This window comes from Cavia porcellus, unplaced genomic scaffold (genome assembly GCF_034190915.1).
Source record: "Cavia porcellus strain 051 isolate PalLab524CR breed Dunkin Hartley unplaced genomic scaffold, mCavPor4.1 scaffold_32, whole genome shotgun sequence".
Taxonomy (NCBI): domain Eukaryota; kingdom Metazoa; phylum Chordata; class Mammalia; order Rodentia; family Caviidae; genus Cavia; species Cavia porcellus.
The window spans coordinates 14,067,168-14,089,585 of NW_026947515.1; the positions used below are offsets into that span (position 1 = coordinate 14,067,168).

Below are 22,418 nucleotides of genomic sequence, written 5' to 3' on the forward strand. Positions count from 1 at the left end.
CTGGATAGTATCAGGTTCGAAAGTTTAGGCATCAGCTGTGAAGATAATGAGATTCATTATGACGCCCATTCTTGTTGACTTTTATCTACTTTTGAAGACCTACAATGTCTCCAATGTTTTGGTTTTGTCGGTTTTATTCTTTACTGTTTTGTTCAATTGTATTATAACTAACGATATAGGCAATTCTATTAGAGATAGCGGGAGGCATTATAGTAACCATTGTTGATCACCTTGTATTATGTTTTTACATTATCTATTATGTCCACCCTTTTGACTTGACCGATTCTGTTCTGTTATGTCACATTTGGTTTTACTCTCTTCCAAAAAAGTAATAAGAACCGTGGGAGCAATGAAACCCAAAATGTGTAATAGTCATGGTACAAAAGAAAGGAAAAGAAAGTGCTCCAAACTATATAACTGCATGTATATTTAAGTGTATAAGATAAAAAATGATATCACAGAGTTTTATTGGATCAATGAACAGAACTGTTTGCAGTATCATTGATGGAATGTCCACTTTACAAGCTTTAATTTTGTGACTTGAACAATTATTTCTAAGATGACAATATGTAATCCATTAAAAAAAAATAGGAAAACTTTTAAAAATAGGATGTAATATGATCAATGATCAACTTTTTATTTATTTGAGACAGGATTTTGTCATATAGTTAAGGTTGGCCGAACTTGCTATGTATTACAAGCTGGCTTTGAACTTGTGGTGATAGTTCTGCCTCAGCCTCTGGGGGCTGAGATTACAGGCATGTCCCACCACACATGGAAGTCAACTGGGTTTTATTTCATTAACTGTAAAAAGAACAAAATTCATATGACATAAGGCCAATTAATATCAGAAAGTTGACCTATGAATTTCACTGCATTAGTTGAATAAGGTACAAAATTCATATGATTATATCAGATGTAAAGGAAACATTTAAGAAAATTCAGTGTACATTTGTGATTTATAAAAGAAGAAAAGACTTGGTAGGAACAGAAAGAAACTTCCTTCATGAGATAAAGAGAACCTATACAAAGCCAATTGTATTTCTATGCACCTGAAACACACTGAGAAAACTGAGTTTTTAAAATGCCATTTAAAGGGGCTGGGGACTTAGCTCAGCGGCATAAGCGCCAGCCTTGCAAGCAGGTAGTCATGAGTTCGATCCCCGGTACCGATAAAAAGGAAAAAGACCAAAAAAAAAAAAATATATATATATATATATATAAAATGCCATTTAAATAGCATCATAATATGTCAAATACCTAGGAATAATCTTACAGATATATAGATGGTACCTTTACAGATATCCCAGAAAGTTTAAAACATAACCCATTAAAGAATAATTAAAGGAGAGAGATATGCAATATTCATGAATTCAACGACACATTACAAATTGACAAGCTGAGTCTAAAGTTTATATAGAAATGAGAAAGGCAATGAACAACCTACCACTGAACCTTCACAGGGGCAAAGATTTTTTTTAATTTAAAAGAGAAAAAAAAGACACAAAAGAAAAATAGAAAGCAAGAGACAAACAATATAACAACAACAACAAACCCAAAACAATAAAAGATTTTTGTGTAGTTTGTTAATCAACAAATATCCAGGCCACAAAGCAGGTGCCCAGGGATAAACTGAGATCTGATACGCTGAAGGTTGAAAATGTCACTTACGAGTTTATAAAGTAAGAATTCTGGGCTGTGCTTTGATCACCATGGTGTGCTCTGATTTACCACCACATTTACTCCACCTCTTTACTGAGTCACACAGAACCTTAGCCTCTCACGCGCTTAGTGGAATATTATGTTTGGGATCCTTCACGCCAGCTGTCTGATTTTTCCCATGTTTACTCAGAGCTTTTCATTCAAGTAAAATCTAAAGAGAAGGGCAGAACGGTGAACTGCTGCTCTGGTCCTGCCAGGGTCCCAGGGCTGGGTCTTCATCACTGTTCTGCATGCACCTGAACCTGATGTCTGTGCCTTTCCCACCATATCAGACTGTCTGCCTACACCATGAAGAATCCTTCACACAAATCTGCCATGGTTTGGTTGAAAATTCTTTTTTTTTTTTCTTTTTTTGCTTGCAAATTCTTTTTCTTCTTAATAGTCAAAATCTAGAAACCTGCCAGAGAGTTCTCTAACTTCCATGCCTCTTTCTTTTCTGAAAAAAACCTATGAATCTTACACAGAGAGCCAAAAATGATCTTTAAATGTTTTCTTTTATTATAATACAAGAAGGTCCTAAAAGCTAAGCAAGTTTCCCACAGTATGTCTGAACACGGAGAGCTATTACATTATCTAATTCAAAATTGGCCTAACTCTTAATTTTAATAGTGCAAAGTATGCTATATTATTTACTGGTTTTACTTATTTCATTTATTTTAACAAGTTAGCCTTGTATTTAAACATCTGTAGTAACAGTTTTTGCTACCTGACCTGTGTTTTTTAATTACAAAAAATCAACAGGTTATCTACACAGAAAATAGATTCTAATAGCCTTCATAACTTCTAAATTGTTTACTGAAATAAAAATTACTTTATTTCTAGCTTACTGATTCATATATGTGCCTTTAAAATACTTTTCTTGGCCATGTGTTTGCCAATAATCAATTTCAATCGCTTCTACCTCAAAATGGCCCCTTTTCCAAAGAAAACGCTATCTTTTCGGCTAGACCATTGTGAAAAAGAAACCGCATGTAAGGGGCATCTTAGAATGCTCGATGCTCTTTTCTGAACGTGACAAGCACACTAAGTAGTCATCAAACATTTCTCTCTTGTCACCATGCTGACTTACCCTACCCTCTTTTACCATCTCTGTGTTTATCTCTTCTTTCACTTCCTCTTTCCAGCTGTTCACTCAATTTCATGAATTCAGTGCTCAGTAGCTGCCAGAAAAGTAAGCCTTGATGGAATACTGCTCAGGGAGATATTTTCCTTTTCATCTTCCTGGGAGACTCTATTTGATTACCCAGGTTAAGGCTTGATAATTTGTCTTGCTCATCAATTTAAAAAGGTGGTGGAAAACACAACTTGGTTTAAAGTTTTTGTTGCTTTGTTGTTGTTGTTAATTTTATTGGCATGTTTTTGTTTCTGCTTTATTTTGTAAAAGCCTTCATAATTTATAGTTTGGAATAAATCAATTGATTTAAATCATTTGGGGATTAAAAATAATTTATAAGAATGCTAAAATTACATATCCAGGCGTGGCAGCACACTCCTGTTATCTGGGTAACTGAGTGGGGAGGATCGCAAGTCTTAGCCCAGATCGCCCAATTTAGGGACTTGGAAGACCCTGCATGAAAACAAAGGGCTGGGGCTATAACTCAGCGTGAAGGCCTTGAGTTCAAGCCCCAGAATAATAGCAACAAAAAATGCCAACATTAAAGCCCAAAAAACCTTTCAAAAATTAAACCAAAAGAAGTGAGAATATATTGCCGTATTACTTCATTAGAGAACCAAAAGAGTAGACTCAGTTCTGGCTAGGAACAGCATGGCTTTGAACTGCCCAGCCCTGGGTAATCCTGGGGCCCTTTCAAAGTCTTCACCACCCCCTAGTATTCACTCTGAGGATGGAGAGCTACTTCAACAATGCAGAAAATGCTTTATGGAAAAACAGCTGCAGTGATGCAGCGGGTGCTCTGCTGACACTTGGATTTGATAGTCAGCAAAGCACGGGATTAAAAACATACAGCTAGCACATCAGGGACCCCGCCTCCTCTCTCCACCCCAGCACAGGCAGGCCAGTGAGTGTAAAAACAAAAGGGATTTCAGGAAAGCAATGATGAGAGGCAGAACACATTCATGTCCGATAGTGTGACTATTGTGTAGAATATTTAGTGAGAGTTTCGGGAACAAATGCTTGACTTGCTTTGCCAATAAAATCTACCAGGCTGATTTAAAAGGCACATATTCATGAGACGTGTATTTTAATAAAAGTATATTGTCCCTGACATTATAGCTCAAGTGGCTTTATCAGAAAACAGGCAAGTATTCAAACTCTCACTGACAATAAGATGTGGCCAAAATTAAACGTGGTTCTAGCCCTCATAACAACTCAAGTCTTAGAATGATACATCATACCAGCTGTCTGGGAACAAATGTATTTTGTTGGCATGGGAACAAAAGAATCAGCCTGAATTTTGTAAATAAACTGTGGTTATTAAAATTACGTGAAACAAGCCTGAATAATAACCATTAAACATGAAAAGTCAATGCATTATATTTCTGTTGCAATTATTCCTGTTTTCATAATGTGCTTTGGGATAAAACATAGTTTTAAGTTGTTAGTACTTTTAAATAGATTTCACCACAGATGAGTTAGCCCACAGCAGCCAAGACTGTGAAGTTTTAAAATCCATTATGGAAAATGGAAATTAAAGGCTTGGAAATCCATAGAAGACCAATTCTTCCTTTTAACAATTGTTACGATTATTGCTTAATTGACTTTCTGTCTTCACAGCATCATCTTCTTTAAGGCATCTTGAGACTCCACAGATTTGTTGGTTACCCTTGATGATGAGTGAGGTGGCTTACACATAAGTAGTGATATCCAATGAAAGCTTTAAATATATTGATTTTGGTTCTCCTACTATCAGTGTTACTCCCTGATAGATCACTGTATATTGTGGGAGGCAAATAAATTCTTTGGGAATATGAACGATAGTAGCTGTAATGGTATAATAAACAGGAACTAAGGCACTTCTGGGATATGTTGAAAATTACTGAAAAATTACTTATACTAAAAAGGCCAAATTTTATTATTAGGACCAAAGGAACTGGGAAAGAATCAACACAGTGTATAGTTTACCTGTAGGAAAAATAAAGGACCTTTGGTGTCCTTTCTCTTTTGACTTTTTGAGGGTGTCTTGCAAGAGAGACTTGCAAGGAAAACCTGCTATTTCAGAGGTAAGACAAAAGGTGGGCTGCACAGGCAGGGTTCTAGCATCTTGCCTTCTTGTAGCTTTTCCTGGCCTATTAACCTTTTTGGTGTTACAAGGCTGGGAAACATCTGGGACTGCAAATAAGCCAATGAGAAGCTATATATGATCCTGCCAGAAGAAAATGATAACAGAGTATCTGCAGTATCTATTTTTATGAATGTTTAGACATGACTACGCTTAGAAAAAGCATATTTTTAACTCAGAATATGTGTAAGAGGTCCAATACCTGTAATCATTACCCAAGTTCAGTAGCTTTTGGAATGGCTTTTGGACTCTTTCATCCTCAAACTCCCTGTGGCATCTGATGCTATTATATCCACTCCCTCCCGCTTCTTCTTCCCACCCATCTCTCCCTTATCCTCCCCACTAATTCACTGAGAATCATATGGGGCAGGCACTGGACTAAATGTTGAGACACAAACATAAACTTGACCCAGTCCTAGCTAAGGGTCCCACTCTGATAGGAAAACCAAGGGAGGGCCACAGAAAGTGCTAGGAGAGAGCAGCCGACAGAGGGGTGGGTGTGGGTAGGGTCATGTGAAGGACAGAGCTCAGAAAAACATAGGCTTTAGAAAATAACTCAATTCACCAAGTGCTAGAGGACACCATGAAAAGGACAGACTCCTTATCCTAAGGAGCATAAAGTCTACCAGAGAACCCTCTGGTTTTCATGACAGTAAATTATCATGGCTGTGCTCTTACCTTCTATTCCTTCTAAATCCTCTTTGTACCTGCCACTGGTTTCTCTGGCCCCTTGAATTTGCCCTAGCTAATGGCTCCTCATTGTCCTCTGCTTTTCATATCACTACTGTCACCATTGTGCATTTTTGATAGCCTTTTTTTTTTGTAGGGGGATTGAACTCACAACCTCATACTTGCCAGGCAGATGCTTACACCACTGAGTTAAATCTCCAGCCCGTGATAGCATCTTAAGTTTAGGTTCAGATTTTCAACTACATCCCTCCAAATGAGTGTCCTTATAGCAGGCCAGCTGAAGTATTCAAAAAAAGCATTTATTATACACCAGAATGTCAATTCAAAAACTTAGTATTGTTTTTGACATATTTCTTTCTTTTGTCCTTCAAATCTGTGTCCAGTGATTTTTTCCCTTTCATAGACTCCTTTTCTTCCTACTCCCTTTTACGACCTCCATTCCAAGCCTTCCATATTTCTTTTGTGACTAGAGATGTAAATTTTAGTACTATAACCTCTGAATGGGTCTCAACAACTCTTGTTTACTAACTGATTAATTTTTGTAAAGCATATCCCCAGCCAGTAAAGAAATACTAGTAAAAAAAAGTTATCTTCAATAACTGTTTTCTGATGAATGAATGAACTTGTTAGCTACTTAAGATTGGCCACTAATTGCCCTATCACATACCACAGTGCTTAGTAGATACTCAGTAGCAAAGCATTTTTTAAAATGGATAACATGAATGAAACCAACTTTCTAGTCTTGTTTTCCACTTTACTAATATTATCCTTTGATCAAGATAGTACTCAGCATTCCTGGAGCACTTCTGAGCAAGTTCTGCTTCACAGCCCCTCATTCTGTTTCCTCACTGCAATGTCCTTCCTCCTAATGCCTAGCTCAGAGGTCCTCTCTGCTATGAACAACTATGATTGCACTGCAGCTGCATGCTTTAGAGTTTTTAAAGTATTTTTACTCACAGTGTGCTTTTTGATGTTCTCAAAAGCCCTTTGGGGAGATATTATTATTAACATTTTACTGATTAGGAACCTAATACCCAGAAAGATTAAGTCACTTTCCCCAAATCATGTGATTGGTAGGGACAAGGATGATTTAGAACTAGCAGTGCTTTCCCCACTGGATCACGCTTTTTTTTTTTTTTTTTCCCCATGCTAGTTCTTGAAGCGGCTCTTGTTTCCTCTCTGTTTTTTGATAGTGGTCTCAGAGACAACTTCCACTCCAACCTCAATCCCTAAACACACAATGACCGCTGAGACTGGCTTCAGCCACTAGATTATCTCCTAAATTTAATCGATGCTTCCCGGTCTTCAATGTAAAGTTCACTGCTACAAAGCTGTGATTGAAATGGTAGTGTGACTGGCTTTTAGCTATGCATTTTAGACTAATTTATGGTTACTTGTGCCTACATAGCCCAGAAATTTAACAGCGGGATATAGCAGACAAGATTCAGAGCTAAATCAGATGGCTGCAGAAAAGTGCTGGCCACAAAACCAGGGCCTGCCACTCTCTGGCAGCCCAAGGCAGCAGGATGAGGTGGGAGCCTAGGAATTTCCCAGGAAAGGCTACAAAAGTGCTAACCATCTTTGATCAGCAGGGAAGAAGCTGGTCCCCTGAGTGCCTCAGGCTCTTGAAACAATATCACGGCAGCCCAGGCCAGGCGAGGCCTGGGGTGGTAGAAGCCTTGCCATTTCCTGGCTGACAAACCCCTTTCCTACTGCCCCTATCCGCACAGGGCCCAGACAGGTAAAAAAAGGCACCAAAGTTGTGTTCTTTTCCTGGAGGGTGACTGAGCCTGTGGGGCCATTTAGAAGATAGATAACTGTCTTTAATTCTGTGCCTGGAGTCTGTTTTATACCTATCTCATCTGCTTTGTTATACTGCACACTTCTTGAAAGCAGATATTATAACTTGTATATCATTGCTTTTTTTGGTACATAGCACTGACTAGGATAAGGCTACCAAAAGAATGAAATATTTAGTAAAACAGGACTGAGTCTCCCATTAAATGTTCAGCATTGTAAATTTTTTTCTTAGATTGTTAAGTATTTTTTCATTAATTCATTTTAATAATAATTTGAGAAATTGAGTGATCATTGTAATTAAATATGAAAAAAAGTAAAAAGGCAACAATGTTTCAATAAAGACCATGAGGTTTTAATGAAAGAGTATGCACACACACTTGTGAGATTTAATCCATGGCCTGGCAAGAGCTAGGTAAGCACTCTACCACTGAGTTATAGCACCAGACTTTCTATTTTATTTATTATTTTTTTTTAATTTTGAGACAGGGTCTTGCTAAGTTGCCCAGGCTGGCCTCAAACTTGATGGTCTTCCTGCCTCAGCCTCCTGAGTAGCTGGGATTACAAGTATGCATCACCACGCCTGGCTTAATGCACTGTCCTTGGCCGTGGCAAATGAACAGGAAATCAAATCAATATAAAAGCTGTTCATATTCTCAAAATTAAAAGTAGTCATTTTGAGGCCAGGGTTTTGCGTCTGAAGTGGGGATTTAATTATAAAATGTATCCTAAATGTGCTGAGGGCTTCAACCCTGTTGTGGCAGTGATCAGAAGGGGCACAGAAAACTACGACTCCTGAGCACAGTTATCCCATCAATGACTTCACTCCTTGGTGAGTTTCCCAGAAGGCTGGGGGAGGGGGTGCTGCGGAGATGCCTCTGAAGGGCTTATCTTCTCTCTAGCCCTTCTTCTCTGGCTCCTTCCCTCTCTCTGCCCCCTGGCTCCCATAAGGTGAATAGCTCTCCTCTGCCAGGCCCTTTCACTGTGATGTTCCTGCCTTGGAACCAGGCAATCGTGGACTGAACCTGTGAGCTAAAATATAAACCTGTCCTCTTTAAGCTGATTTATTTTAGCTATTTGCTCACAGGGATGAAAAAATGTGTAACATATTCTGTGTATGTTAATATCCACATTGTATTAGGCTAGAATCTGGCATTGTTGATTGTCTTTTTGATAAACTCACGCTTTACACAGTGTTAAGATACCAAATAAGCATTATTTCTTGTGTTTTCTATAAGTTTCATATGAAATTATCTAATCTCCTTGAAAATAATAAACGTTTGCTCTTAAAAGTGAATTTTAATTATTTTAGTTGTGTCCCTAAAAGTCTGCCCTGAACATGAATGGTAGACACCATCTATTTTATTGCTGCTGCCCGTTTGTTTTCTGATACAGGGTCTTGCTATGCAGTCTATGCTGGCCTCACACTTGCGGCAATCCTCCTGACTCAGCCCCGAGTGCTGGGACCACAGCTGTGTGCCACCACACCCAAAACCATCTATCTATTTTATACTACACAAACTACACATACTACTATCTATTTTATATGTACAATGCTGCACCGGGTCTGTCCCTAATGTGCTGTATGTCGGAGAAGTTACATGCTTTCCTGGTAACTAATTCCCTTCCCCAATGAGGAAGTTTGATAGGAGCTCTGATCCCCTGTCCTTTGCTAAAATTATGAGATTCTTGCTCAGATCCTATCTGCAATTATAAATTATTAACTTCTGGTATGGATAAAAATAATGGTGAGTTTAATTACTATTTATGGATCAAAGGAAAGATCATAGTTTTGTAAGACTCAGAAAACTCTTCTGTTGGAAGTGTGCTTCCTTGTGGCTCTGTGTGAGGACCAGAACTCCCTTTGGACACACTAACTGGTGACTGTGTCTTCTCTGGGGCTCTGCTTGCTGATCGGCCAAGACACAGAGACGGGAGATTTGATGGCACAGAGGCGAGTGGTGGGCAGCAGGGATGCCACCCATCAAGACCTGATGAGAAGCTGTCTTTTGTTTTTAATTAAAAGCATAACTTTTAAAATGCCTCATTCATTTTTTGTTTTTGTAGAATCAAAACACAGGAATTTTTCCTAAATGAAAACCAGAAACAGTTTAAACTTTTTAAGCCAGCAAGTTAAAAAAAGCAGCCTAGGAAATTGTCCTTTGTAATTCTGCCAGTTTCAATTTTGATTCTTCATGTAACTAGTATCAGGATAATAATATTTGGTTGAAAACAAAGAGGAGAAAGTTGTTCTCAGTAGCTGTTTTGCACACCTTTCAGTCGTTTGATTGGCAGATGTGAGACTAGCCACTGTTAATTACTACAGTTGCTTTGACAGATGATAAGAAAGAAAGTTGTAATACAACAATTTGTAAACATTTTAGATATCAGTAAATTCATATATAGGTAAGCCCTAAAAATGCCCATGACAGGCTGGGTACAGTGATACATGCCTGTAATCCAAGCTATTCAGGAGGCTGAGTGAGGAGGATCAAGCTTATGGTCATCCTGGGCAATTTAGTAAGATCTTGTCTCAAAATAAAACATTAAAAGGCCTGGGATTGTAGTTCAGCACTATGATGTTTATCTAGCTTGTGCAAGACCCTGGATTCAATCTCTAGTACTAGTATAAAAAACTAAATAAAGATGATGACAATAATCCTAATTATTTTTGATTACTTCTATTAGTATCACAAACTAATAGAAAGGGGAGTATAGGTCAGATTTAGATAAAATAAGATTAAGTTAAATTATTAGAAGTTTATTATTGACTAGTCAGTTTTGTTGAAAGAACTGGCATTTTTTTCTGGCTACACCCTAGGACTTTATGGAAAGAACCCAATGTCTCATGGTTGCAAAGATTATGAAATAGTCAGCTTTACTCATGGGTATTTCCTGACATTTCTTTGGTAAACTGTAGCTTAATAAGAGATATCAGGAATTAGAGTAAGAAATATTCTAAAAAGCTATTGTCACTACAAAGATGAAAGCAACTTTGATGATCAAAAAGGAGTCAATAAAAAAAGACTGAAAGTAGTTCCCGAATCCTTCCCTATTGTTCATTTGGGATTTCTTATTTCCCTACTCTCAATATATTATGGAATTTTCTGTGTGAAGTTTTGCCATGAATTAAAGTGATGTCAACAAAGTTTTACCTAAAGTCACATTTTACCACAAACAGGAGAAGCCCCAGTCCTCCGGGGAGCACTGCTTCCTGCTTTTAAGAAATTTGCCTTTCTTCCCTCTTGAGTCTTAGGGTCTTCAGTAGGGAACAGAGCTCAGCCGAATCCTAGTGACAAGGAGGCCTGCCCTGCTCTGACGCACACTGCCAGCTCCCGCCTAAGGAGGCTTTTGCTTCTGCAGCCAATCTGCTGCGCCTTTGTCTCGGCTGCTGCTCGCCATGGAAGGTCAGCAGCACTTGCTACCATACCAGGCAGGCATTTGGAGCAGTGCTTGTTTTCCTATCATCCTGTCATTCTTAACTTTCCCTATTACTGCCACAAGTTTGTTTTATTAACCAGAAATATAACTTCAAATTACGAAAGAAGGAAAGGTTCAGAATTCAGATGGGCTTGGGACTGATACATCTCTACTACTTACTAGCTGTGCAGGCTTGGATGAGTTACGTAAGCACACAGTGTTAACCTTATATGATTATTGTAAGGGTTCAGTGAGTACTTTGTGTAGCATTTTTTGTACATTGTTTGTCATCTTGTAGGCATTTTAAAAAGCATGCTATAAATTTTTCATCCCACTATTTCTACTTTGCTATCCTATTATTGACTGTATGGCACCAACATAAATAATATACATATGTATATATGTGTATGCAAATTATATATGTGAGATATATTATACAGGGTACATATTAGAAGTAGGAAGGAATTATAGGATATGAAATCAATTCAGTACGTTTTTCTTTATGTTTCACATCTTTATCTAAAACTTAACTCAAAATGGATCATATATACTTATTGTAAATCATAAAACTATAAAACTTAGAAAAAAGAGATGAAAACTTAAAACATAGTATGAGGCAAAAAGTTCTTTAACTTGATACCCACAGTATGACCCATAAAAGGAAGACAGACAAGTTGAAAAATACAAAGCTATAGAATCAGAGAAAATATTTATAAACTGCATAATTCAGTAAGTATTAACATTCAGGATCTATTTAAGTCTTACTTTTGCCATTTTACAGTTTTGGGATTAAACCTAGTGAAGGCCTAGTGAAGGCCTTCACAGTGAGCTGCATCCCTATCCCATTTTAAATTTCTAAACTTTTGATACAGGGCCTTAATAAGTCACTAAACTGCTCAGGTTGCATGTGAATTTGAAATCCTCCTGCCTCGGCGTCCCAGAGTGCTGGGGTTATAGGTGTGCATGCACTACAACAGGTGACAGATTTCTGCCATTCTGTATAATCCCCTCCGTGGGAACCTTCTTATAAACAGCTCCAGAGATGAAGGAACATCACCAGCCTTTGCTTACTAGCCATATTTCAGTGTTTATTCTTCCTAAAAGGTCAACCTGACCTGTACTGAGTTTACTATGAGACAACCAAAATCTAAACATTGGCAGCTCCTTCAGTGGGCTCTGTATGTAAGAGCTCAGTGGCACTTAGAAGAAGATCAGCGGTGCTATATGGGAGGGCTGAGGAAAAGACATCTGTAAAAGATTTCATTTAGAATCATGCTTTCAGTTGACACACTGTTGACTTTTTCCTTTAAATTGTCAAAAATTACCACTTGGTATAATTCATTATGACCAGAAGAGTTGAGTGAAAATAATCCTGTCATGTGAAAATAAAATAGAACATTAACTATTGTTATAGTCACATTACCCTGGTTTATGGTACATTTATTTTGTTAACAGAATGGAAAGAAAGAGAAGAAAATCTGAATTCAAAAGAAAATATGACTTACACCTCTAAGTTAAATAAAGTCCATTTATTTTTAAATGACGACATAGCAGACACTGTTGTGTACATTTCCTATAAGCATTTTTTCTCTTATTTACTCTAGGTTTTCTTGTTTGCCTAATTCTATCACCAGCAAGGTCCTGACTGGCCTTGGTACCCTATCCTCTCTCTCTTTCTCCAGGGATTGGGCATGCCAGGCTGTGCATATTCTGGCCAATGAGATGTGTGAGGAGGTGAGTGTGGTGGTTCTAGGAAAGGCCTCTCTACTCTTTGGAAGGAGACACCTTTCTGCCTCTGGATGGTCCAGATCTGGGGAAGACACCTGGCACTACCTAGCATTGCTTTCAGAACAATGAAGCATGGTGGTAGAACTACCAGGATGTCAGAGCCAAAGACACAGCCTGTCTGCCTGCAGACTTCTTGTTCTGTGAGGCAATATGTCTTCTTATTTTTTATGCCACCCATGGCAAGACATTCTGTAACTCGTAGCCAAAGGGTCCTAGCTGACACAGGGAACACCTAAGTTCTTTGACCTACAGAAGAAAACAAACCACGCGATCATGGAGAAAAGAGGAGAGTACCTGTTCCTGTGACTCCAGTTCTTTGTGTTGTAATTTTTTCTCTGCACATCGCACCTGATTAGAGCGGGTTTCTAGTTCATCTTGTAAAGCCTGAAACAGTACAAAATAAGCACAGTAACATTAAGCAATTAGCACATCTGAAAACAAGTTGAACCATATGACCCAGTATTAAAAAGGCCTCAGATCTATAGTTTATTAATGTTGTTTCAAACAGTTCAGGCAAATAAATCTAGGTTTTTGTGAGTTAGGCCCAGATGCTTTCTGCCTTAGGAATATCTAGGATCAAAAAACTCAAACTTATAAAAGCAGACAAGTTAGCAGATATTAATTCATATTATAAAAATCTTTTATTTTCCCAGCATGGAACCACAACTATGTAATAATGCATAAAGTTATTTCTAATTAAAACAGCCCAACTAGTAAGTCTACAAGGTACACTTACATTCTGAAATATGTTGTGACAAATAGGAATTCTAATATCTGATCAGCATGGCATTTCTCAAAATTACAAAATTTAAATTACAGAAATCTTAAAGGAATCTCACTAAGACAAGGAGGATGGCTTAGAATTTGAAAAATGTATAAGAAGTGGACAGAAATGAACTTTCAGTTACCAAGTGGCTGCTGGAAATACAGTTCAGATTAATATGGGGGAATTTAGAAGGCATAAAAATCAATAATTAAGCCAGGTGAGGAGGTGCACTCTTATAATCCCAGCACTCAGGAGGCTGAGGCAGGAGGATCGTAGTGAGTTCAAGACCAACCTGGGCTACAAAGTGAGTTCAAGGCCAGCCTGAACTGCATAGCGAAACCCTGTCTCAAAAAGATAAAGAAAAAAAATCAATAATTATTATTCCATCAATTACTATTTTACATAAAAAGTGAACTAGAAAAGAATAGAGGCCATTCAAGTAGCCCTATGTAATTAGAGAAATAATAAGTGGAAACTTATGGTGAACAGGACATATAAGAAGACAGCAGCAATGATGACAAATAAACTCTCAAAATAAAATTCATACAGTCAATATTACTGGGTCCCTGTTAAGCATGCAATGGATACTCCAGGTATAGCACATACAAATCTCCCACACTCAGGAGAAGAGGCAATAAGCAAAACAGTAAGTTAATCAGTGATACATGCAGAAGAAAACTAACGTAGAGACGAAGTTCTGGAGCCAGGCTGGGCAGAAGTGCTGCAGTTTTAAACACATGTCCCAGGAAGGCCTAAGTGAGCAAAGACCACAAAGGAAATAGAGCCTCATGGACTTATGCAGGAGAGCCTGCCAGGCGGCAGATGTTGCACACGTGAACACTTCGAGGAACTACAGAGGCCCATACGGTGCGGGAGCAGAGGGAGCAGAGTCTGGGACACGCAAGGCCCAGAGTCGTATCAGGCCACTTGAGTTCACAGGTCAGTTAAAGACATTAGCTTGAACTCACAGGCACAAGGGGATGCTCTTGAAGGGCTGTGAGCAGGTACTGCTTTGGTTTCAGACTGGAGTGGGGTCAGACAGATACACAGAGGCAAGTCAGAAGCCTCTGCAATCCACTGGAAAAGGGGTGATAGAAAATTGGGTGACAGCAGTAGCAGGTAGTGTAGGAACTGCCAGGTTCTGGGTGAAGATACAGATGACAGGGGGTAAATTCAGGGCATGAGGAACGATGGCCCCACAGAGTTTGGTCTGAGCATCCCGAAGACTGGATTTGGCAAGTGGTGAGATGAGGCAGGTGTTCTGGGGATGTGCTGGGGCTCTGCCTGGGATTTAAGTTTGAAATGTCCACGCAGAGACACTGGTGATAAGAGTCTGGAGTTCAGACTTATTGTCTAAGTCAGTATCCATTACACATTCTTTTGATGCGAGGCTAGTCTCTCCAAGGTATATATATATAGACAAAGATTCTTAACCTTTTCAGAGGTTCTAAATCTCTCAGTGCATCTGATAAAATGTACGTGGTCACTTTGCCAAAGGGGAAGAAAACATATGCTTATATTTTTCCTCTGATTTTCATGAGTTCATAGATAATCTGATGCTCATCCACAGACAGACCTCAGACTAGCAACTTTTAATTTGAGAAATAAGGTGATTTGAGAATGCTCTTGAGTGCTGTAGTGTCTCTTTGATATTTTACCTGATTATAAATCTGCAATTTGACCGGCCCTGAGAATGAATTGAAAATCTCAAACTCTTCAGGTGTCTCTAATTCTGTTGTCATGGTCTGTTTCCAATATATGAGTGCAATTGATCCTGAGCTTGATGATGGAGTAGCGTAGAGAACACTACCAATAAGAAGGATTTTAGCTTTCTTTGTTGAATAATTAGGGAGAGTAATGATGAGTGTTTTGGGAAGAATATTTATGCATGTTTTTCTGTTCCTGCTTCTTTTGGCTAATCCACTCTCATATTGTTGATCTTCTTAAATGCAAATCTAATCATGTTATTTCCCGCAGAAAAACTTAAGTCAGTATCCCTGAGATGTAGCTCCAGCTTCTCAGCAAGGCAGACAAGGACCATTGTCAACAGGCACGGCAGAAGCCATGGTGTGCAGATGTGGTTACTACCGATAACAGTAGGAGATGGATTGGATTTAATTTTTACCCTCACTGCAATTCTGTGCAGCAGTTACTACTTCAATTATGTTAGAGAAGAGACCTTTAAGGCTCCGTGTGGACATGCAGCTCGCTCAGATCCACATGGCCAGCAAGAAGGCAGTGGACTGGAATGTTAACATTTCTCTTGCTTCAGACTGAACAAGTCTGGCTATTCCATGCTGCCTCTTTCTCATTCTGTACTGAGTTTTTGCCCCCATCTCATCTAGTCAGCTCAATAGTGTCATCCCCTTGACCTGTGCCACAGCCAAGACTCCTCTGGGCTTTTGTCCACCTGGTGTTGAAGAGAATTAATTTACATGTCTGTGTGAGGATCAGAACAACCGCAGCTCAGGGCTGGCTCCTGTCATCTTTGCAAGCCTAGTGCCACCCAGCTCAGTGCCTGATGCACAGGTGTCTCTGCATTCATGGTTATGGAAGGAACTCATGAATATCTGAGCTTCTTCCCTGAGGACAGTGGCTTCAATCATAGGGCTTCTGGCTGTTCTTAACATAGCACATTTATCTAAATGTTAGGATGCATTCTAAAATACAGAATATAAATGTATCTTCTGAATGTCTATAGTTATGTATATACACATATAACAATTATTACTGATAATAATATTGTCTGGTTTCTCTTACAGATGGCAGAGAATAAAGAAAAAAGGAAAAAAAAAAAGAGATGTGTACTTCCCTTGCCTAAGTAAGAACTGTTCCGAACCTCTTGGCTTCTCTCCTCCCTTCACCAGCAGACCTGAGAGTACCCACGTCCTCCTCTGTGTCTTCCAGCACTGGTCATACTCTCCTGAGTTCAGCTTCATCAGAGTCATTTGTTACTTTCTAGATGCCAAAGCCAGCAACTAATGTTCCTTTCATTTTCTAGCAGCATTTGGTTCCCTTCATGTCCTATTATGCTTTTCCTTTGACTTTTGAGGAACTAATTTTGAGCAGGAAAGTCAAGGGATTAAGAAGTGAGGCTGCTGCCAAAGTGAAGTTCAAGTATAATAAGGCCTTGAGTGAGGGCAGTGGCTGTGGAGATGGGCAGAGTTGGTTGAATAGAGGGAGTTTAGGGCAAAGAGGGACTCAAAAATATCACAAGGCTTTGACACTGAATGTCCAGAAAGCAAGAGAACAGTAATATGTGGTGAGTCAAAAGGGGTGGGGGAGTATGGCTTTTGCCATGTTGGGTTAAAGAGTTGGTAGGACTTCAAGCTGAACCTATTGTGATGGTCTGAGTATTTATAGCCCCCAAATTCATAGGATGATAACCTTAATCCCACCATGATAACGTGAAAAAATGAGACTCACAGAAGACAGAGCCCACAGGGATAGGACTAGTGCCCTTAGAAAGACGCCTGAGAGAGGTTTCTTGCCTCTTCCCCTGTGTGAAGACATAGTGAAACAGACATCTGAGGACTGGGAATCAGGCCTCACCAGATATGGCATCTGCCAGGGCCTGGACCTTGGAAGTCTCAGTCTCCAGAACTGTGTGCAGTGAAGGTGTGAGGCCTACAGCCTCCCAGCCTAGAGTGCTGTGTTTCGGCAGCCTGTCCTAAAGCCTGCTGCAAAGATGGGTCCGGAGATGGTCCAGGCCTCCCAGACAGGTATACATGGGCACTTTCTCATGCAAGAAAGATGAATGTGAAGAGTTCTCTAACCTGCCTTTTGATGCCCCTACACCAGACCAGGCAGAGGAGGAGGAGGAAACTAAGAAAACTGCTGAAATACAACAGATGGGCAGCAGTTGAAACGTTAGCACGAGGGAACTCTAGCTAAAAGTTACTTTCAAAGAGGACCGTACAACACAATCAGATCTGATCTTTCCTCCATACTCCACATGGCGAGAGACTGTTAAGTCTACCACATTTTATCAATATTATCGAAACAGAATTCAAATTACATTGGCTTTTCAAAAAATAGCATTTAAAGATTTACTCATAGTCTAAATGTAAAACGTGACCTTTTTAAAGTTAATCAGAGAAAGTAGTTTTGTCTAGAAATTATTTTTAATATCTATTTAAAATCAGTTTAAAAATTGAAAAGTAATCAAATAATATTTCACTTTCAAAAAAGTATATTACATGAAAAGAAAATGATGGTTTATACTGGTAGCTCTTCCTGGCTTTACATTCTAAAATAATTATTAGAATTCCATTCATAGAATTTGACATAAAGCTTCTATAAAAATGACCATAACTACCTGATCAGTTCATGGACAGAACTTTCTTTTAAATTATAGCCTCTTTATTAAAAAATTAAACTTGATACCAAACACACATACAATTCCAACTTTTAGTTTATTCTTGAGAAATGCACAAGATAACTGACAAATGGAATTCCAATAGTATGTCAAAATATAATAAAACAAAATTCAAGTTGAACACTTCAGCTGTCTATTCTGTAAAATGATTCCTCATCTCTTAGCTCTGCTATGTTAACCTGTACCATCACTGCAAAAATTCTTTTCTCCCATTAAATCTGCCTTTAGATAGCATGGGAGTCAGCTTGCTGCAGAGCTGCAGAGAAATGCAGAGCTTCCCTATTCCTGACTTTCAGAGTGCTTTGTGAAGAAAAATGTTAATGATACAATAAACTCTAAAAGAACAATAAGGGTATACCACATTCTTTAATGGGAAGAAGTTATAGGATAATTTGATTTGTTGATTTAAAAAGTAAATGTAATAGAGAAAATTAAAGTGTAAAAGGCTTTACATGTTATGGCTCTTCAGGCTGAGAAAGAGAAGCAGGCAGCTAATGTGCCCCTTGAATGGCACCTGTGACAGCTAGGGTTTTTCTGTTGGCTTAGAGAAAAAGAATATAATAGTTAATGCAGTTTTCACAAACTTAGAAAATATAATTCAGAGTAAAGCATTTCTGAATTTGTAAAACCACCCTAATGTGGAATTATGCATAGTTTTATAAAAAGCCAAAGTGTCCTGTGGTTCCAAATTAATGAACAAGCATAAAGTGATAGCAGATACATGCCTTTTAATAATGAGTAAATAAAAATTTTATTTTGACAATAAAGTAGTTAAAAAGTAATTGAATAAAGGAATACTTCATTGGAAAAGAAACATTGTATTAGTGATTAAAAAATATTGTATAATGATTAAGAAATATAACGTAATATTCCTAGTGTATAAGACATTTACCAGAGAGGCTTTCAGACTTGGTAGTTTTTCTAGAGAGTTCTGTTCTTGCCTCTGGCCAACTTCTTAGCTAGTCATATTGGGCACCAGACATCTGGTACTCTGCTGCCCTCTTCCAATGGGCCAAGCATGCAAATTTGTCTTCATATCATAACCTAAAACATCTGTAGTCCAGGGTCTCGCTAGAGAATACATTTTTAAACTCTTCCCCATCCTCAACAAAACCTCACTTATGTGAATTTGGAAGAATCCATTTGCAAATCAAAACAGAATCATCAGAAGTGTAAGTATCACCATCTCCCAAATCACCTGTTCCCGGAAGCGCTGCCATAGCAGCAGTGACCCTGGAGGCATATCCTCTTACACACTTTTCCTTGTGTTGCTCCCTTTAAAATTTCAAACCACTTCTCACTGACTTCAAAGTTAAGGTGTTTGACACATCTGCCTTATGCTGTGTTGCTAAGTCTTGGCAAAATGCTCATGGCTGGCTGCTTCACAATTCATCATGAGGCCTATGTATGGGCACACTTTTCTGGGCCAGCCCTGAGTTGAGGGGCAGAGAGTAAATGGATCCCCTTTTCTGGGTTCTTTCCTGTAGATTTGTCTACATGTGATTTGGAAAGCAGGAACCTGCACTGTTAGCATGCTCTGTTATTTAAACTACTAGGTTAAATCACATGGAAGCAAGAACAATGAGAGTTTAAGGTTTGCCCTATGTAAAGGTAAAACTGGTAGATTCTGAGGCTTTAGGGAAAGTTTACGGCAGTCCTACAAAAAGATGAGTCTGCTGGCCTTGTTAACTGTAAGCTCTGCACAGCTGAGAAGTTTAAGAAGAAAAAGAAAGCTGATTATTTATACTAATGATGCTGTCAAAAAGAAGTCACTCTTGTGAACTGCTAAAAACGGCTAAAGCCAAGCGTCTTGAAACTACCAATCAATCAAACAAAACAAGCTATCAAATCGAAGTCTGTCAAGCTCCAAAGCCATTTCTCTTAAGATTCAGATTTGCAGATCCCTGCCTGGAAAGCAGCGCCACGTGTGCAGGCTACTGCCAGAGTGGGGACAGCTACACCCAAGGCTCTCTCTGGGAGTCTTCCCCTTCTCGGATTTGTGTTGGGGGAGAACCAGGGGTCTCACCAGGAAGTGATCCCCACCGGGAAAGCAAGGTGAGTCAGCACCACTCCCAGACTGCATCTGGTAGGTCGGGGAGAGACCCAGGCCTCACCAGGTAGCGGTCCCTGCCTGGAAACCATATCATTTTCACTGTTCTGTTGGGTTGGAATTTATTCTCTTTTGTTTTGATTATGTTAGATCTGATGGCAGGAGCAGCTATTTGAAAGACAAGAAGACATATTATGGTAGCCATTTTGGATTTACTTGTGGCTTGTTTTAAAGTCCTTTATTGCATTATTTTGGATTTGTTTCTCTTGTATTTCAATTTTTACTATGTCTGAAAGTATCTGCAGCTATTTTGAAGACAATAAAAGGCATTAGGGAAACTACTGTTGGCTTTGTAAAGTTCTGAAGTCTTGTATCACTTACACTAGTTTATTTTTTATTGGTTTTACTCTTTTATTTCCCTTGGTTATATCCGTTTTAAAATAAAAACCAACACACACACATAAAAACTGCTGAAGCTGAGTGATGGGTAGCTGGAGCTCTGGGGACTTCTCTCTCTTTGTTTGTGAATGTTTGAAAGTTTCCATAATAAAAAGGAAAACAAGTTGGGTGTGGTGATGCAGACCTGTAATCCCAGCATTCAGGAGGCTGCAGCGGAGGTTTAATGCAAATTTTTGAGGCCAACCTGGGCTACATAGTGAGTTCAGTGGCAGCCTGAACTATATAGCGAGATCCAGTCTCAAAAAACAACCAACAAAAAAGAAAACAAAAAAGCTTTTAAAGTTTTCTCTCTTTTAAACAATTAAGTCATCATAGACTTCCTTTTATGAGGCTTAAATTTACTGTCTTTGGAGTAAACAGATGATTTATTTGTCATTCAACAGGTAGGAGATGTAGAAAGATTCTCTCAAAAACATTCTGGCCATGAAGAAAGCAGGGAGTGGGATATTCACAGTTTGACCAAAGGATGAGATAACTGGGAATTGTTGGGTGTGAACACATGCCTGCAATCCCAGCACTCTGGAGGCTGAGGTAGGAGGATCCTTGTGAGCTAGAAACCAGCCTGGGCTACAAAGTGAGCTCAAGGCCAGCCTGAACTGTATAGTGTGGCCCTGTCTCAAATAAATAAATGAATAAAAATAAAAATAAAATTAAAAATAGGTAACTGGGAATAGAAGGTTTATTTTCACTCAGGTAAAATTTATATGTAGTAAAATTCAGGGTTTAGTTTTTTATGATAATGGTCTATTTTCCATTTAAAACATATAAGATAACTTTAAAATTTGTGCCATAAAAATCTTTTGATGGGCTGGGGATATAGCTCAATGGCACCAGTGCCCACCTAGCAAGTGTAAGGTCTTGAGTTTGATTCTTGGTACCAACCCCCCCCCAATAAAAAAACCCAATTGTTAAGACTATAAAATCCTTCCATAAACTCATTTTCCACTGTTCAGTTGACCCATCAATGGGAATCACACCTAATCTGTGACTACAATGAAGGGACACTAATTATAAAGGTGAAATATGGGTGAGTCTCATTTAAACTTTAACTGCCTTGCTAATAAAGCCCACATTTGTTTAAATAGCATTATTCCAATTCAGTCTATAAATGGTACAATGATACTTCTGACGAATTTTCTTAGACATGTAAATTACCATGGAAATGATAAAAGGTTTTCTTTCTAGTACTGTTAACTGTAAGGTGAGGTAAAATACAAATAAAAGCAATAGAATTGTGCTCTGTGCTTAGTTTGGTAGATTCATTTTTCATCATATCTTAAGTGAATGGGACAAAGCAAGAAGACCAAGCCCTGTCATCCACACCCACAGATATAAATGTGGAGCTACTGAAGATGACACAATAGTAGAATGTGACATTTTACTGGGTGGTCTCACTGGCTATTTGTGGAGGCCTCTATAGCTCTAGTTTTATTATTATTTTTAAATAGGTTAAATCTACTAACAAAAGTAACAAGACTTCTGTCAGTTGAAATGCCACTCAAGATTTCTTTTAAAGTGATTTCTTCATTCAGACCTACCCAGGATGAATAACAAACCATAAAAACTGTTTTATTAGTGATTCTATAGTAGTAGAGAGCTAGCTCTTGCTACAGATCTACAGCAAGCCAGAGCCATAGTTACTGGAGGGGCCAAAAACATACTTAAAACACAATGGCACAATTTTTTTGCTTTATAGCTTACATTCAGGTTTTAAAATTTCCCCTACATTTCAAACAAGCACTTTTCTTTTTTAACCTTTCATTATTCTGTCTCTTTTGTGATATTGGTGTGAAGAAAAATAGATCTGTGGGGATTTTAATCCAATACATATGCTACTTTTTGAACGTGACAAAATTCTTTTCAGGTGAAAACTTTTTAATAGTTGTTATAACAAACCACATGCATGAGAAATTGCACTTGGATATGGATTAGTAGGTTACTGATTCAAAAGAAAAGGCAAAAATATGGCCAATATAAAAAATAAGAGTAGTATTTTCTTCAAAGAATAAGAAAGTTTTCATTTTTTTCTCTCTTTTCTACTCTTTCACATCTATTTTCAGTCCTTTAAAATTCCTAAAGGATTTCCTTCAAAAGTCCTAAAAATGCACT

The 22,418-nt window shown here is 38.5% G+C and overlaps 1 protein-coding gene across 14 annotated transcripts in view; it reads right to left on the bottom strand.

Moving 5' to 3' along the window:
* Cep112 (centrosomal protein 112) overlaps positions 1-22,418 on the bottom strand; it is a 607,347-nt gene that overhangs the window by 111,226 nt on the left and 473,703 nt on the right. For all 14 annotated transcript variants that reach the window (XR_010045020.1, XM_063241684.1, XM_063241681.1 and 11 more), the window contains one exon: positions 12,951-13,040. Coding sequence is in view for 13 of the 14 variants with exons in the window: in XM_063241684.1 (XP_063097754.1) it covers positions 12,951-13,040 (90 nt within the window). In the remaining variant the exon portion in view is untranslated. The remainder of the gene's footprint in view (positions 1-12,950; positions 13,041-22,418) is intronic.